Source organism: Dama dama, chromosome 19 (genome assembly GCF_033118175.1).
Source record: "Dama dama isolate Ldn47 chromosome 19, ASM3311817v1, whole genome shotgun sequence".
NCBI lineage: Eukaryota > Metazoa > Chordata > Mammalia > Artiodactyla > Cervidae > Dama > Dama dama.
This window is the reverse complement of record NC_083699.1, coordinates 38,180,812-38,199,321: the sequence shown is the minus strand read 5'-3', so window position 1 is coordinate 38,199,321 and position 18,510 is coordinate 38,180,812. Positions and strand designations below refer to the sequence as shown.

The window sequence follows — 18,510 nt, the reverse complement described above, 5'->3', positions numbered from 1 at the left end:
TTGTGCTCCCTGTTAATCACTGTCCTCTCTGTCCCTCCCCTCATCCCTCTTCTGATTTCAGTGGTGCTTCATGCCCCACCTCCAACCAAGATCAAACGGGAGCTGCACAGCCCCTCCTCTGAGCTGTCGTCCTGTAGCCACGAGCAGGCTCTTGGTGCTAATTATGGAGAAAAGTGCCTCTACAACTATTGGTAAGTGGAGCCAGAGAAAGGCTGGCCAGGAAGTGGCCGGCACGTTGATTGTTTCCAGTATTATTCAGCATACGCTCAGCGTAGCGCACCCGTCTCTGGTGGCAGTATAATGATCCTCTAGCTGTAGCCAGTCCAAATGGGCTTTGTCTGCATGTAACGTGCAGAACTGTTAAATCAGCCCTGCAGGGGACTGATTTCATGGGGCCCTGAGCCCTCCCAAGGGAAAGAACCCTGAATGCTGGGCTATTTGATCTGTGGCTTCAAGGGAGGGACTATATGCTCCTTCGTGTCCATCATATGTTAATGTGAACTTTAAGCACCAAAGAAGTAATCTTCACATCAGAATATATGAAGAAAATCCCCATGCCAGTGCCCTTTACTTAAGAATATCCAAGCCCCAGGAATGAAGCTTTAATTTTAAATCATTCTTTGCTCTAGAAGATAAACATAGATCTGCCTGAAAAGGGGAGGAGAAGCTTTGTTAAGTGATGTTACAGCAGAAATTTGTCTTCCAAAGGTTCTAGTTCCTGGGAACCCTGGAATTCTTGGGAGAGGGTGCCAGAAAACTCCCCCAGGACCTCATTTCTCCCCTCATCCATCCACCCCTGCATGCGCATACATGGAGAATTCTTTTAGAAAAGGGGAAAAAGGAAACCGGAAGCTGAGGCTAAAATTATCTTTGAGAAGAATCACTAGAAGTGTTAAACAAGTCCCTGTGACGCAGTGTGTTTGTCACTTTTCAGAGGTACAAATATTCCCTCGGGGCTGCCAGCAATTTAACTATGTTAATGCTGTCATATCCTGGCAACCGTGGGCTGCAACCTCGAGTTCTGCTGGACCTGGTGACCACGCTAATGGCTTCATTGCGGCTAAATGGTTCCTTCTCTTTTTCTGTTTACAGTGCCTATGATAGGAAGCCTCCCTCTGGGTTCAAGCCATTAACCCCTCCAACCACCCCCCTGTCTCCCACCCATCAGAATTCCCTATTTCCCCCACCTCAGGCAACTCTGCCCACCTCGGCGGCACATGGCCCTGCAGCTGGCCCAGTCCCAGGTGTGGGCCCCGCCCCCACCCCTCATTCGCTTCCGGAACCTGGACCACAGCAGCAAACCTTTGCGGTCCCCCGGCCGCCACATCAGCCCTTGCAGATGCCAAAGATGATGCCTGAAAACCAGTATCCATCAGAACAGAGGTGGGTGCTGATCTGGGCTTCCTTTACCACCTCCTCCCACCCCTCTATCTCCCAGGGAGAGGGGAAGTAGTAGTCATATTTACCAGGTACCTATAAAGTTCTCATTCCACTGAGGCATCTTGTGAGGTAGGACTACTAATAATATGAATATGACCTGTTTATATTATCACCATGGGGCTTCCCTGGTGGCTCAATGGTAAGGAATCCCCCTGCAATGCAGGAGACTAGATTCAGTCCCTGGGTTAGGAAGATCCCCCGGAGGAGGGCATGGCAACTCACTCCAGTATTCTTGCCTGGAGAAGTCCATGGACAGAGGAGCCTAGTGGGGTCGCAGAGAGTCAGACATGACTGAGCGACTAAACAACATATCACCCTTCTCCTAAGGTACTGCAGAGGGGACATAGGCCTTGCAACACCTTTATGAAGTAGGTAAGGGAGAGGTAGCTTGTACTCTCCCCCATTGTAGAAGCAGAGGAAGATGGACCTGCTCAGGTCTGTTGACCCTGGCTGAGGGCAGCTTCCCTGGCTCCTCATTGGATGCTGCCTGCTAGAATCACACCTTGGTTTATGCTACCCATAAATACTTTATTACCATTTTACTTACGTATTAGGGAAGATTGCTGAGTTATCAGAGGTGTTATTACTCATTTGATTATAATACATTTTCACAGTAGGGGATTACCTGAGGACTGTATTTTTAATTATCTACTTTTAAGATAGAGATCTTGATTTCGCTCCAGGTATTTCTGCATTCTTAATAAGGAAATAGAGGCATCAGAATAACTTGTCCAAAGTCATTCATTCTCAGAAAAACTTCAGATGTAAAAAGGAATCTACTCTGCAAGTACCAAACTTAACCTGTTAGGACCCAGCCTTTGAAGTTCATTATCTGTGGTATTCTAGCTTTGCATGCTTGTGGCCTTCCCATAATACAGGATATTCTGGGGGCCTTTTTATTTCAGTCCCTCTGGAATGAAGTGATAACGTAGGCAGGTAGTTACCTGTGGTTACCAATGGCTGCAAGGTGGCGACTGTTGTTTGTCCTTTCTGCCTTTCTTGCTCTGCTTGGGGGAGGGAGGCAGGAGAGGAAGAATATATAAGTTATCTTCCTCTGGCCTGGTCCAACCCAGATGCTTGCTGGTATCTAATTGGAGGTCACTATTTCTAGATGAAATGCGGAAAAAAGCAAGCACTCCTTTCTGGTTCCAGTTCCCTTCCCCCTTTGTGGTGAAAGTCACCGTAAAGAACCACATCATTTGTCTGGTTAGTGTTTATCCCCCTGCTGATCCAGGGGCCACATATGGTATATGGGACCTGAAGGGAGAGAGTGTTGACTGGCGGCTGGCTCAGTGGTGGGCCTCAGTTTCCACAGGGAGCCGCTTCATCTGAAGGAGGCAGGTATATCAAAGTTTTTGCTAGTCACTAGCTTGTATCAGCAGTTGTACTTCTTTAAGAGAATATGGAAATTTGGAATTTTAGTGTAGAAATTCCAGGGTTTTTGTTTTTGTTTTTAAAGCTGGCAACTAATTCAAATTTAAAACAGCAGTAATACTTTGCAGACTAAACAAAATCTCTGTGGGCAGAATCATCCCCCGAGGCCTGCCAGTTTGTGAACTCGGGCCTGGATACCATTTTTATTTCAATAATTTCGGTTTTGTGATTTTAAACTGTCTTTTCTGATTTTATGCAGAGATTATTAATTGAAGAGGCGGGTTGGGGTGGGGTATATATTTTGTATTTGAAATAATTAGCCAACTTTAATTTGTTATACCATATGTAAAGGAAAATCACTTTGTGTTAAATCTCTTATTCATGTTTTCCCTTAATCCGTTTCATGTCCAGGGAGCCTGTGTAAACAGTTGTGTCAATGGCTGACTGAACTGGGGGAGAATCTCCTATTACTAATTCTGCTGGTAGTTATTCATCTTCCTACAGCCCTGGAAGATAGGATGCCTTAGTCTCAGTGATGGAGTAGGTTTGTCTCCAGGCTACCTGGCCTCTAGGACATTTGATCCCTGCTATTTGAGTGTCTGGCCTCAGGTATCCAAAGGCAGGAGCCAGAAAGTAGATATTTCTTTTAGGGGGTGATTCCTACCTGAAATCTGCCTTCCATCTTGCACTCACCTCCCCTTACCCTCCGCCTTTAGGAGTGGTGGGTCTGAAATCAAGACCTCACCCACACATGGAGTGATACTGAGATCCTTGAGAGAACTGAGGTGAAGGGCAGGTGCCTGGATAGATATAACACAAACAAACACGGGCTCTTGGGCTTCTATACCAGAGCACTGTATTATCAACTCTGAAGGTGTACTAGAGGAGTCCTCAGCGGGGGATTATTAGTAGTGTAGACTTCTTGCTCTACTCCAGGGATGGAGTTGTGGGTCTGGGGCAGGACATGGAAATATTACTGTCATACTTTGAGAAATCATGGTGCACCCCTGTCTTCTACCCCCACACCTATTCAGCTTTTTTTTTTTCTTTCTAAGAATCAAGTGCCCAGTACTCAATTTTGTTCTTATTGTGCTTGTCTATTATTAATGAGATAATGATATCTGTGTGATGCAAAATACACCAGAAACATGACAAGTGATTTTGCTTGTAGATATAGGATTGCACACAGAAAATGAGACAAACTAAAATCCCTAGTCCGATTCTGGCTCATACTGTGAAGAATCTGCCTGCAGTGTGGGAGACCCAGGTTGAGTCCCTGGGTTGGGAAGATCCCCTGGAGGAGGGCATGGCTACCTACTCCAGTATTCTGACCTAGGGAATTTCGTGGACAGAGGAGCCTGGCAGTCTGTAGTCTATGGGGTCATAAAGAGTCAGGCACGACTGAGCCACTCACAACACAATAGAAATTGCAGTCAGGTATGATAAGCTTAGTAACTACACATTTTTTTTTTTTTTTTTTATTAGTTGGAGGCCAATCACTTCACAACATTTCAGTGGGTTTTGTCATACATTGATATGAATCAGCCATGGATTTACACGTATTCCCCATCCCGATCCCCGCTCCCACATCCCTCTCCACCCGATTCCCCCCGGGTCCTCCCAGTGCACCAGGCTGGAGCACTTGTCTCATGCATCCCACCTGGGCTGGTGATCTGTTTCACCATAGATAGTATACATGCTGTTCTTTTGAAACATCCCACCCTCACCTTCTCCCACAGAGTTCAAAAGTCTGTTCTGTATTTCTGTGTCTCTTTTTCTGTTTTGCATATAGGGTTATCGTTACCATCTTTCTAAATTCCATATACATGTGTTAGTATGCTGTAATGTTCTTTATCTTTCTGGCTTACTTCACTCTGTATAAGGGGCTCCAGCTTCATCCATCTCATTAGGACTGGTTCAAATGAATTCTTTTTAATGGCTGAGTAATATTCCATGGTGTATATGTACCACAGCTTCCTTATCCATTCATCTGCTGATGGGCATCTAGGTTGCTTCCATGTCCTGGCTATTATAAACAGTGCTGCGATGAACATTGGGGTGCACGTGTCTCTTTCAGATCTGGTTTCCTCAGTGTGTATGCCCAGAAGTGGGATTGCTGGGTCATATGGCAGTTCTCTTTCCAGTTTTTTAAGAAATCTCCACACTGTTTTCCATAGCGGCTGTACTAGTTTGCATTCCCACCAACAGTGTAAGAGGGTTCCCTTTTCTCCACACCCTCTCCAGCATTTATTGCTTGTAGACTTTTGGATAGCAGCCATCCTGACTGGCGTGTAATGGTACCTCATTGTGGTTTTGATTTGCATTTCTCTAATAATGAGTGATGTTGAGCATCTTTTCATGTGTTTGTTAGCCATCTGTATGTCTTCTTTGGAGAAATGTCTGTTTAGTTCTTTGGCCCATTTTTTGATTGGGTCATTTATTTTTCTGGAATTGAGCTGCAGGAGTTGCTTGTATATTTTTGAGATTAATCCTTTGTCTGTTTCTTCATTTGCTATTATTTTCTCCCAATCTGAGGGCTGTCTTTTCACCTTACTTATAGTTTCCTTTGTGTAACTACACATTTAATAACTTATGCCTGCTTGAAAGTGGAGTAGATTAGTTAGTAACTGGAGTTTTTCTTGTGCTTTTAAGTTAGAGAGAATGTTACTTCAAAATTAGCCCCATAACAAAAATGTGGTATTTTGCAGGATAGAAGGAAATTAGTCTTATCTGAGATTTTCTAAATAGCTCTGTAACAAAGGCAAGATCAAAAACAAAAAAAACAAAAACAACCCTATCTTACAGATTGAAAAAAAAAAAAAAATCAGACCTCAGAGCATCTAAAGGACTTCCTAAAAGTCACATAGCCAAATACCAGGTCCTACCTTTAGAAACCAAAAACATAAGTACCCCACTTTGGTTATGCTTAGAGGAGAGGGGTTGCTAACAATGTACTAAAAGCTAAGTAAGGGACCTTGAAAAATCCATTTCGACCTTGAATTTTATCCATCTATTTCTTTAAACTAGCAGGACTTTCTCTTAAAACTACAAAATCCTACTTAATTCCTACATCATTTATCTAAACCCATGTTGTCACACCTTTATTTTTTTGTTTTGCTGAGTGCCTTATTCCTTCAGTTGAGGAGAACAAGCTCTTTTGAGGTTTAAAAACCATGATGTATATCCCTTTCTTTAGACCATATTTCACTCAATATCTTGTCTTCAAGATATTTTGTTTATTGACAGTGATTGTTAGCTAAGACTATATAATCTAGTCAGTTATATTCTTAATGTTTTATATCATCAGTATATAATTCTTTACGACTCAAAATTCGTTTTAGGAGATAAATACTGTATTTGAAAGCCACGATTTATATTCGTGATTTCTTCCCCCCAAGGAGGAAAAAAATGCCATGTAATTTGGCATGTTCATACATGTTTCATTTATCCTTAAAGACCAGCTGCTCCTTGAAAAGGAGGACTGCTTCTCATTCAACCTTCCCACTCTCACAGGGGTTTATTGTGCTATTTATAATGTGTACAAAAATCTTCGTATGTTATGCCCATAGTACTGGCCAGATGTGGAATAAAGAAAAACTGTCATCCCATCTCAAGTTGAGTCCCCACAGTTCAACTGAAGAGACTCCACTAAGAAATGCAGCATCTAGAAATTTTGGGAAAGATTGAAGGCAAGAGGAGAAGGGGGAAACAGAGGATGAGATGGTTGGATAGCATCACCGACTCAATGGACATGGGTTTGAGCAAACTTCGGGAGATAGTGAAGAACAGGGAAGCCTGGTGTACTGCAGTCCATGGAATCGCAAAAAGTTAGACACGACTTAGTGACTCAACAGGAATTTTGAAATCCACTGCACGCTCATGTGACAGCAAGAAGCAAAAAATCAAAAAGCAAAATTTAAGAAGATACCCCTGATGGGGAAATCGTCTGCTTCGGGCTTCCATGGTGGCTCAACGGTGAAGAATTCACCTGCCAGTGCAGGGGACATGGATTCGATCCCTGGTCCTGGGGAGGTCCCACACGCCTCGGAGCAGCTCAGCCCTGTGCACCACAACTACCGAAGCCCACATGCCTAGGAGCCTGTGCTCTGCAATGAGGAAAACCACTGAAATGAGAAGCCCGTGCCCTGTGAGAGTGTGGCCCCTGCTCACTTACAGCTGGAGAAGGTTCTCACACAACAGTAATTTTTTTAAAAACTCCCTTTTAAAAAATCCTCTACTTCTTGATGCTCCCTAAGGGCATCAGTTATTGCAATAGCCTACCACACTGAAATGGATAGTTAGAACCCAGTCCCCAGAGTCATCAAGAAAGGGTCTGTTGTGTGAATGGCCTGTTTGAGAAGGTTCTCTCTGTGGTTGTGATCAAAACTTTAGAGCTTAGAGGATGAGCTTACATTTAATAGAAAACTACTTATTCCCTAAAGATGCTAAAGAGACATAATATATGCAAGGTTTTTCTCTTCTGCTTCCTTTCAAGTCTACACCTAATTGTTCATTTTTGTCCTTCACATTTTGTAGTTTTTAGACAGGAAAGAACTTGGCGGTGAGTCACACTTGTAGCCTGTCAGACGCATGCCTTTCCATGCACTCCCATTAACAGTGTTTTATGTGTGGCAGCACAAATTCACTTTACTATCCGAAACTGAGTTTCATAGATGCTTAAGGGAACCTTCAGCAGACTGAGGAGTGTACTTGTAGTCAGACATGACTTAGCAACTAAAAACAACAACGGTTCAAGTATGGGAAGTTTTTTTGGTTCTGCATCTTAAGTGGGCTCGTTTTCTGCATTTCCTTATGTTTAAAATAGGGTTGTTTTTGTTTTACCTTTTATCAAGCTGAAGAAAATTTCCTTCTATTCCTAGGATGCTGAGTTTCGTTTTTTTTTTTAATATGAATATGCGTTGAATCTTATCAAATGCTTCTTCTGCCTCTATTGAGATCAAATGAATAGCTCTCCTTTAATTTTTCTATGTGATGAATTGTACTGATTTTATATGAAACCAATCTCATATTCTTGTGATAAGCTAAGCTTTGTTATGTACAATCATTTATACATTGCTGGGCTAGGTTTTCCAACATGTATTTAGGACTCCTGCATCTGTATTTATGATTGAGAATGGTATATAATTTCCCTTTCTTATATTATCCCTGTTGGGTTTTAGCATTGAGGTTATTCTCACCAGATGAGTAGTGATATTTTCCTTTCTATATATTCGAAAATAGCTTGTGTGAAATCGGGGTTTTTCACTCCTTGAAATTTTGGAAGAATTTACCAATACAGCCACTGGGGCCTGATATTTTCTTTGTGGGAAGATTTTTAATTACTAGTTTAGTATCCTCACCTTCTATGATCTTGCTCTGGATTTCTGTTTAGTTGAGTGAATTTAACAAATTTTTCTAGGAATTTGTTTCAAAATTTGTTTTAAAAATTGGCATATGGTGTTCCCTGGTGGCTCAGTGATAAAGAATCCGCCTGCCAATGCAAGAGACATGAGTTTGATCCCTGATCTGGGAAGATCCCACATGCCACGGAGCAAATAAGCCCATGTGCATTTAAAATAAAGAAGAAATACAATTAATTGGCATAAAACTGTTCCTAATGTCAGCATGCTGCAGTCCATGGGGTCACAAAGAATCAGATGTGACTGAGCGTCTGAACAACAATGCCCTTTTAATAGCCTCTATAGCATCATCTGTTTATCCATTTTTCATTTTTTGTTCTATTTATCTAAACTGTGTTAGTCTTAGGAGGTTATATCACTTGTCTTTTCAGTAAATCAACTCTGGATTTGCTTGTTCTATTGGGTATTTTCTATTTCATTGGTTTCTGCTCCTGCTGAGATTTTCTATATTTTTTGTTTATTCTGTTTTAGCTTCTTTGGTTGGCTAACTTGTAGCTTCTTTATACTCTAAATACATGACCAAATAAGATTTCTCCTAAGGTTGGGGTGACCATACCTTCAGTTTTTCCTGGGTCACATAGCTTGTGAAAGTAATTCCTGATAGCTTTTCTTTTTACTCCCCAAAATATCCTGGTTACAAGTAATCGATTATTTGATCTCCCTGCCCGAGTTCTGCCTTAGCTATACGTCACAAGTTCTGACCTGTGGTATTTTAAAAATTAAGTTTCAAGTGTTTATTATTTTTTCAGTCCTAGAGTTCTTCAAATGTATATTTCTGAACTTCCAAACTTAAGTTTTCTAGTTACCTGGACTGTATGATATTTAAATGTCATCAAGAAGGTATTTAAAAACAATTATAGAAACAATTGTATGAATAATATAGGCTCTGGAGTTGAACAGGTTAACAGATCTGGAATTGAATCCCAACTCTGCTACTTCGTATCTGTGTGACCTCAGGGAGGCATTTAATTTTCCCAAGCTTTGGTTTCTTTATCTAAAAATGGGAGACTACTAGATACTTACACATAGACTCATTGGGTGACTTAATCACATTGGCATAGGGAAAATACTCAAACATGACATGACAATCTTGTTTTAAAAATCACTTTTATGTTCCATAAAGAAAACTACTAAAGAAATCTTCTTAAAATGATATAGATACTATTACCTAGAAACTTCTGGCTTCTTGTTTGAAGTTTTAAAAATGTAAAGTTCTCTACCCCTAATCTTTTCATCTTTAGACTCATAAATGTTGTGTACATAAAAAACTAATACTTTTACCATCTAATCTCCTGGGAAGATCTTGTATTTACATCACCTTCCATATTTGATCTTGAAAAATCAAATATCTAGGCCTTTAAAAGGCATACTTGGTTCCTCATCTCTGTGTTCTGTCACAGTTTGGATGGGCCAGTTTGAGTCTAATTGCCGACAGGCCTCACACAAAGTTCTGAGAGCTGTTTCAGAGCTATTTGGTGGGCTTTTAGGGGCAGCGTTTGGGTTTTCTTTTGTAACAGTGCCTGGCTCTTGGTATATGGCCGGAAAATAAATATTAATTGAAATTGGGTGGCACGATGCAACCTGGAATAAAAATCAGCATTCTCTTTCTGAGAAAGGAGACTAAAGGCTGCCTAGGTAGCAAGGGGACTCTTGTGTGTGTGAAAGTCTCCCAGTTCCTTAAGATCTTCCCTACCATTTTGCATAATTTCTGAATTTAGCTTGTGGCAGGCTGTGGGGAGGAGGTTGGATAGTTGATGTCTGAGAGTAATGTGTATCTAAGAACCTAGCAGTGTGCTGCGACCTTTTACATGGGTTGTCTTATGTAACCTTTACAACAGATCTTTGGGACAAGTAACCTGATTGTTCTTACTTTCCTGATGAGGAAACTGAGGCTCAGAGCAGTTATGTAACTAGCTCTGTGACCTTGGGTCAGTAAGTTATAAAGATTGGATTTCAGCCCAGGATGTGCCAGCTTTGCAGCCAGAGCCTCTTTTACCGAGCTGTGCTGCTTTGCTGTTTGCAATTTTTTCTTTGCCCTAATGGGAATATTGAGTACGTGGTGGTGGTTTCTTGGCCAGTTTTCCTTATCATCTCAGCTGACCTCTGAACCGCTCACTCCTTCACCTGGCACCCAGGGCCACTGTGTAGCCTTCGTTGAATCCACACTTTTCTCCTTTTTTTCTCTAAGTATTGTGTTTACTCTGTGTTGGCAGCAGAAACCAAAAAGGAAATGCAGAAAAAGCATCTAACGGTTTTCATAATGTAAACCAAATGTTGGTAGCGTGGGTGAGCTCTTGGGAGGAAAGGCGCTATATAAATCTGACAAATAAATAAATAACTGGTTCTTTAAATAAACTGGCACTGAGAAAGCCTTAATCTGTAACCTATTGAATATAGGCTTGCTCAGTAGTCAGAAGTGTCCTTTTGCTCACCAACTGTGAGCTCATGATGGCCTGAGCTCTGCTGGGATAACGGGTGGGGGTGGAGGGCGGGGTGGCTAGTGGGGGGAGGAAGAGGGTCTGTTAGGAACCAAGCCTTCCCTCCTTGGAAAATGATTGCCTGCCTCAGTAAACAACAGGCATCTCTGTTGTAGCTGTACTATGTATACAACACATTCTCAGCTACTTCAAAAGGATTGCATTGCGGGAAGGGGGTTCAAATGAAGGTCAGTGGTTGAAGTGCACAGAGTGTATTTTGAGGACAAGAACTGAATTACTTTACTAATCTCTGCAAATAAAAGCTGTTATCAGCAGCAAGCTCAGAGAGAAATCTTTCTTCCAAATATGTTGATTTTATGACCTACCCTTAAGCTGCCCTTTGCCACTCCTGCTCTCTCAAAACAAACCAGGACAAGCCAATCCCAGTTGTAGAATGTGTTCCACAGATCCCAGGCCTGTAAGCTTCATACATCCTTAAAGTAATGCTGCAGGGAGGGGATGAAGGTTGCTGGCTGGTACCCATATGGAAGCACCTTTTCCTGAGGGCGTCGGACTAGGCCAACTCTAGAGTTTCATTCTGGAAAGCGAGAAGATGAGCGCCGAGCGGAAGTGAAGTGATGGGCCTGTCAGCTGCACTGGCTCTGGTTACAGAGCGGAGTTGGTTCCGTGCCATCTCAGAGCCATCAAGGAAGTGATTTGGGGAGGTCACCTTGGAAGGTGCTAGAAGGTTGCAGAGTCAGGAGGGGAGAAGACATGGACAGTGGGTGCCCTTGTTACTGTTCTTGCTGGCATAAGCTCTGGGTACTTTAATGAAAGTAAGCCTAAAGAATATCTTCCCTTTCCTGCCCACTTCAGAATTTTCTTTACAAAATCAGGTTTGCAGCCTGTTGCTGGTGACTGTATTCCAAATATCAAACCTAAACACAAGTTTCAGATTTATACTTCAAAGACCATGCAAGGGTTTCCTGAAATAGCAATAACCTTGAAAATCATTCCTGATTGACAGTCCACTGTCACAGCATTCAGTACCCTCTGATCCTTAGAGTTCATAAAACTTGTTTCAGTAATTTCATCAATCAGATCCTGGTGCTTTTGGTATAAAAGGATAAATGTATGTAAAATAGTTTGGGGATCTTCCTGTTATAAAGGATCTTGTGGTACTGCTATTGGTAAGTTAGTAAAGACTCAGAGTGAGAGTCCTGATTTAAAGTGTTTTATTCTGCACACGAATCTCTTCACTAAGATTTTAAATCTTGATGTTCTAGAAATCTGTTGGCCCTTAGATGTCACAAATTGATTCAGATCAAGTTATTTGCTTAAAGCTATTGATAGGATTCTTCGGAGAAGGCAATGGCACCCCACTCCAGTACTCTTGCCTGGAAAATCCCATGGACAGAGGAGCCTGGTAGGCTGCAGTCCATGGGGTCGCAAAGAGTCGGACATGACTGAGCAACTTCACTTTCACTTTTCACTTTTATGCATTGGAGAAGGAAATGGCAACGCACTCCAGTGTTCTTGCCTGGAGAATCCCAGGGATGGGGTCGCACAGAGTCGGACAAGACTGAAGTGACTTAGCAGCAGTAGCATTGATAGGATTCCTTATAGGCTTACATTGTTGACTTTTAGATTTATTTTGCTTATTGATGAAGTTGAACTTTGTTTATGACCATTTGGATTTCTTTAGTGATTTCCCTATTTGTGTTCTTTACCCATTTTTTTTTCTGTTGGCATGTCCATCTTTTATTAATTTCCCTCACCGCAATCCATATTCTTTTATTCTCTTGCTTTGCAACATTCTTGAGCTGGGGGTAGGTTTTCATTCTGTAGGCTACTAAGAATACAAAGCATGGCCCTTATATCAAACCATATGAACATTGCTATAGCTGCTAGAGATTTTCAATTTAATTTGGGGTCTTATTTCTGCTATTTTCTGACTATTACAGAATTATTCCCCCAGTTTGTTTTTCTTTAGGTTTTGTTTCTGGTGTTTGACTTACAGAAGTTTATGCGAGGATACATACCCATGTTTATCTTGATTTCTGCTATTGGTATGATATATAGAAAGGTTTCCCCCACACACACAAGATTATTTTTTTGTATATGTTTACTATCATGGTTTCACATTGAAATCTTTAATAAAATTTATTTTGGCATATGGTATAAAACAGGGATCTTTCCCCCAACTTATTGAAATGCTAACCTTGACAAATAGAAAATTTTGGAATATTCTTGACTTATTCTAAGTTTGTGACTTAGTCGCTACTTTGACATACATTTCATTCTTTGTATTCCAATTGTGTTGTGGCTTAATGATATTTGTCAATATCTAGTAGAGCATTATTTCACAATTAATCATTTAAATAAAATTTAGACTCATTTTGTTGAATTGGTTGGGAAGGCATTGCTTTTATAGAATCAGTGAGTGAAAACTTTCCAAGTCCTAAACATTTTGTCTTTAATTAGATCTGTTGCTCAGAAAAGTTTTAAGTTTTCTTGTATAGCCTACACATTTTGTAATTTTTCTTAGGGATTTTGGTTTTGATTGCTATTACATATGGCTTTCTTTTTTTTTTTTTTTAGAACTACGTTTTCTAACTAGTTAATTTCTGGTTAAATACTCTTTGGTCTTTAAAAATTAATTCTGTCTACAGATGAGTGAATGAATCAATGAACAAACATAACCTAATGTTAGTGATATTTGCAAATAGTTGGTTTTATATATTCAGATACATAATCTGGCACAACTATACACATAGACTGTGCATGAAGTAAACACGCATGGAAAATAAACCATGATGTAGTAATTTTTTTTTGGGGGGGGGGGGCCGGTCCCTGACTCAAGAGATTTAAAATGTGTGATATAATTTTGGGGAAAAGGATAAAATATCCAGAAATAAGCATTAATGAGTACTTTGAATTTGTAATCCTCAGTGCTTAAATCATAGTATTCATCCTATTCTTACTTAAACAGTGTAACTACTTTGTTCTTGCAGATTTCAGAGACAGCTGTCTGAACCCTGCCACCCCTTCCCTCCTCAGTCAGGAGTTCCTGGAGATAATCGCCCTAATTACCACCGGCAAATGTCAGAACCTATTGTTCCTGCGGCTCCCCCACCCCCTCAGGGATTCAAACAAGAATACCATGACCCACTCTATGAACATGGGGTCCCAGGCATGCCTGGTCCCCCAGCACATGGGTTCCAGTCACAAATGGGAATCAAGCAGGAGCCCCGGGATTACTGCGTTGATTCAGGTGAGCATAACATCATACGATTCCTTTCTTCATCATCTCATTCATTTGTCTGGGTGTTACTGAGTGCCTTCTGTGTGCAGGACTTTGGGGAATAGTTTTCTAAAATTTGCCCTCAAAGAAGTTAGGAGCTAGTGAAGCAAACATGTTTATGCATAACTTAATACAGAACAGAAAAGTCATGCAAATGGTAGGAAGCACAGTAGACATTCAGATATCATGCAGAGTATACCTGAGTCCATACCTGAAGATTGCCGGCAGCCAGTCTTGGTGATGCCCTTTAAGGCCTGTTATCTTAAAGTCATTGGACAAAGGATATTTCTGCATGTTAGTCCTGCCTCTAGTTTTGTGACCTTTTTTGGATACAATGACCCATTGAACTCCCAATATAAGTATAGGAGAGTCCACACGTAGGACGGGACTCTGTTGTTGAATAGCGTTCTGAGAAATTATCTGGTTTTTCATGGCTGTATGGGATCTGGGTATGCCATGGAAAAGTTTGTCCTGTTGGTTGCTTCATAGGAGTCACTAGTCTGCTGCAATACTTTCATCTGGGAAAATTCCTGTGTCCTTCAGCTGCCAGTGTACTCAGGGAGAGGTGTAACATCTTGAAACACCTATTGTTTGCTTTTTGGCTTCTTGTCTAGAAAGTTAAACACAAAGTTCCAGCTGTCTTTGGGGGTCCTCTTTACTCCCACCCACACATTCACTGATTTCCCATCTTGTAGGCCAAGCTTATCAAATGAGATCTTTTTTTTTTTTTTTTCAAATGAGATCTTTAATGGAAAGAGTGGGAATTTTGCAGCTTGCACGTTTAGAAACTCTTTCCTCTTCTTTATTTCCCCTTATTTTATATTTTTTTTAGTGGAGGGGTGCGGTGCAACGCAAAAAAGGGGTGGTACCCCTTTCCCAAGACAAGGCCAGAAAGACATGACCTCAGGGCTGGAGGTGTAAGGGCTTTCCCTCTGCCAATTTCAGCTGCAGAGACCATTGACAGGAGTGTGTTTCTCTTTCAGAAGTGCCTAACTGCCAGTCCTACATGAGAGGGGGCTACTTCTCCAGTAGCCATGAAGGTAAGTAGCTCTTTAAGAAATTATAATATTCAAGGAAGCCCAAAGTGGCTCAGTTTCCAAGCTAAGATTTGAGATCATAGTTCAAACCTTCCTTAGCTTGTGAACACATGCGCTCACTGATTGTGATCCCCAGTCATCTTGCACACAGAGTTTGAGGCACACTCCTGACCTGTGAGAGCTGCCATCCTTTTCGGTAGTAATGACCCTAACTTTTTAAGAAAGAAAGTGAACTGCCTGGTTTCTACTTTTCCATGCAAGGAGGTCATACAGCTGTAGATAGCACTATCTAAACTGGAACTTAGGAACCACGTCATGACCTTCAGGACTTCTTTTGAACATTGAAACAGGGAAGGATTTCTTTCTTTGAACAGTTCCTCAGAAATATGTCTTATTTCCTGTCATGGACATCTCTGTAAGCATCTAGAGCAGTGTGATTCTCCAAACCTGCAGCATCAGCTTCACCTGGGACTTGTTAGACATACAGATTTTCAGGCCCCACCCCAGACCTACTGAATCAGTCTCCAGGGGTAGGGCCCAGCTCTGTATTCCAACAGGCCCTCCAGGCAACCATGATGCACCCTCACATTAGGGAACTGCCAGAGTTTTAAGGCTCAGCTTTGGCTACACGTTAGAATCACCTGTGTGCATGCACGCTCAGTCCGTCAGTCACGTCCGACTCTGCAACCCCATGGACTATAGCCCGCCAGACTCCTCTGTCCAAGGAATTCTCCAGGCAAGAATACTGGAGTGGGTTGCTATTTCCTCCTCCAGGGGATCTTCCCCAGCCAGGGATCAAACCCGCGTCTCTTGCATCTCTGCTTTGACAGGCAGGTACTTTACCACTGTGCTATCTGGGAATCCCTAGAATCACCTGAGGAGCTGTTAAAACTTCTGGTGTCCAGGCTTCACCCAGAGCAACTCAAGCAGAAATTCTAGGATGAGGTCGGGCATTAGTAGTTTGTAAAGCTCCCTGGGCAGTTGTGTTGTGTCCAAGGATGACAACCACTGTTCTAGAGTTTTAGAGATAGTTTGAAAGAGCTGATAAATCAGCACTGGGAAGCATTGGCTGGTTATCATGAGTGACTGGTTCACAAGAGTGATTTCTATAGGTGGCTGCCTCCCAATGACTTGGTCGGAAGGGAGACCAAGTGTGACTGCCACAGGCACCCAGGGATGTTCTGAGTGAGTGTCCAGCCCTGGGAAGGAAGGGCTGTCTACTGGACCTCTGTGGTGGGCACACATGTGTAGGGCTCTCTTCCAGGTTCCCAAATGTTTCTGCAGCAGTTGATGTCTGCAGCAGGCGAACTAGGAAAGAGGAAAACACTTTGCATAATTACAACATTTAAAGAGGCGCATGCTTTTAAAGGAAATACTTTTAGTAAGGCATTGGGGCTGCTTACTACACACAGAATATCTGGCAAGCTTCTGTTTTCCCCCACTTCTTCCCTGACCTCACACACATCGAAGAAGTTAGTTTCAAAGATATCTGCATTCTTAATTGCTCTAAATTACCCTGACACAGTTTTTCTCTCCTTATACAGGCTTGACCACAGATGCCCGTGAAAGTTAGTGAGACAAGTGTTTCTGATTGGCATCTGTGATTACTAAGATAGCCATCCTGCCTTAGCATTCACCTGGAATCTTTACATACTATTTTGAATCTTTCATTTCCACTTTGCCCCTCAAACAGGTTCTTCCTTCCTGCTACCTTTGAGTGATTAGATGGCTGTGACCACAACTGATGCAACTGCTGTGCAAATTCAACTGACAAATTCACTTAAACCAACAGCATCTTCCAGATGTTTTAGAGAAGCACATGTGGCAATGACTAGAAACCACAAAATACACCAGAACGATACTCATGGGCAGGACTTCATCTGATTAGTTTGAAAACCAAACCTAGAATTTAGTCTAGGTTTACATTTTTCCCCTATATACTGTGAGTGTATTATGCTCAAAGAAAAGCTCTAAATATAGCAATTTTGGCAGGTGTGTAAACTTTGTAGTTTACTTTTGACTTTATATTAAGGCTGTTAAAACATCAGAGTAGCAAAATTCATGTAGAAAGTCAGGAAATACAAAGCTTCCCAGCAGCCAAGGCAGAAAATATGAAGCATGATGGATTATGCAATTCTTAATATAAATTATGACAGTTTGTTGTAAGTCAGTTTCCTAATACCAAACTGGAAAATTATAGAAGTCCCTGAGAAGTTAGCATTGCATTCTTAAATTTTTTAATGGAAAACTGTAGATTCCTTCATATTTATTCCAATAGTTATTGAGCACTTACATACTAGGTGCTATAAGGATGCTAAGATATTCAGAATTGGTCCTTACCCTTTAGAAACTTAAAATTCCTTGATGGAATAAGGTATGTGCTATTAATAGATTAACTGGAGAGATTTATCACAATGTACAAGTCCTTACTGTCTTGATTTCTTTTAACTATCCTACATTGCACACCTATGTACTGGGAGCTATTCTTAAGCTCTCTGTTGTAAGGATAAATCAGTCAATGAACAGACTATATATCAACTCATTAAATTCTCACTAACAAGCCTGTAAGGTAGGAATTATCTTCCGCAATCCTTAGATGAGGAAAAATGGTGCACTGAGAGATTCATTTGTTCCAGGCCACACAGTTAACCTAGGTCCAGTCAGTCTGGCTTCAGGGCCCATGCTCTTCACATTATACCATGTTTTTTATTTTGTTTTGTTTTGCCTACTTTGTCATCTGTCTCCACCAGTTGGAATGCAAGCTCCATTAGAGCAAGCACCGAGTCTGTATTACTCTGTCTACCCTCTTCTCTAGCACAAACATGTGCCCAGCATAAATATCTATTGGATTACATAAAAAATATACTTCTTTGTAGTTAAGCAGAGAAAAAAATGCTTGGGGCTGAGGAAACAAAAATGAATAATATGAAACCTGAAAACAATCTGTTTCCAAGTTGGGCAGTGTTTTCCCAACCCCAGGCCTCTTTAAAATTGTGCTGATCCTGCCAAGAAGAACTTGATCCAAGCCGATTGTGATGAACAGATTATTTCTTGGAGCCTTTACCCAGGGAGTTTAAGTCATAGAAAATCCTTCTTAAAAATCTAGTGCTCATTCTTCACTGCAAATGGCCTCCCCTGCCTGCCTGGACCGCACACTTGACACTCATAAGCCTGGTCCACATGCCAGACGAGTTGACCAGAGAACTGAGAACGGGGAGCACCGCTATGCAAACAGGAGCTCCTGGTGCTTCCTCTTGAGAAGCATGTGGTTAGAACGGAGTACACAGGGATGCTCACCCCTGAAATAAGCTGGACCCCAAGCAAGGGTGTGGTCCCACCATGCCTGTCTATCAAGTGGCTTTGCTTTGAGCCACTGGCCTCATCAGGGTGCCTGCTGACATGGTAGTCAGCACTGAACCTGTATTAGGGGTTAGTGGGTTTACTTTTTTGGCCCTATTATGTGGCATAGTTCCCCAATGAGCTTGAACCGGTGCCCCCTGCATTGGGAGCCTGGAGTC

At 41.7% G+C, this 18,510-nt stretch overlaps 1 protein-coding gene across 1 annotated transcript in view; it reads left to right on the top strand.

The window, feature by feature from the left end:
* ETV5 (ETS variant transcription factor 5) overlaps window positions 1-18,510 on the top strand; it is a 58,399-nt gene that overhangs the window by 27,962 nt on the left and 11,927 nt on the right. Inside the window, exons 6-9 of the mRNA XM_061166767.1 lie at window positions 62-191; window positions 1,093-1,383; window positions 13,666-13,925; window positions 14,939-14,995. Of these exons, the coding sequence (XP_061022750.1) occupies window positions 62-191; window positions 1,093-1,383; window positions 13,666-13,925; window positions 14,939-14,995 (738 nt within the window). The remainder of the gene's footprint in view (window positions 1-61; window positions 192-1,092; window positions 1,384-13,665; window positions 13,926-14,938; window positions 14,996-18,510) is intronic.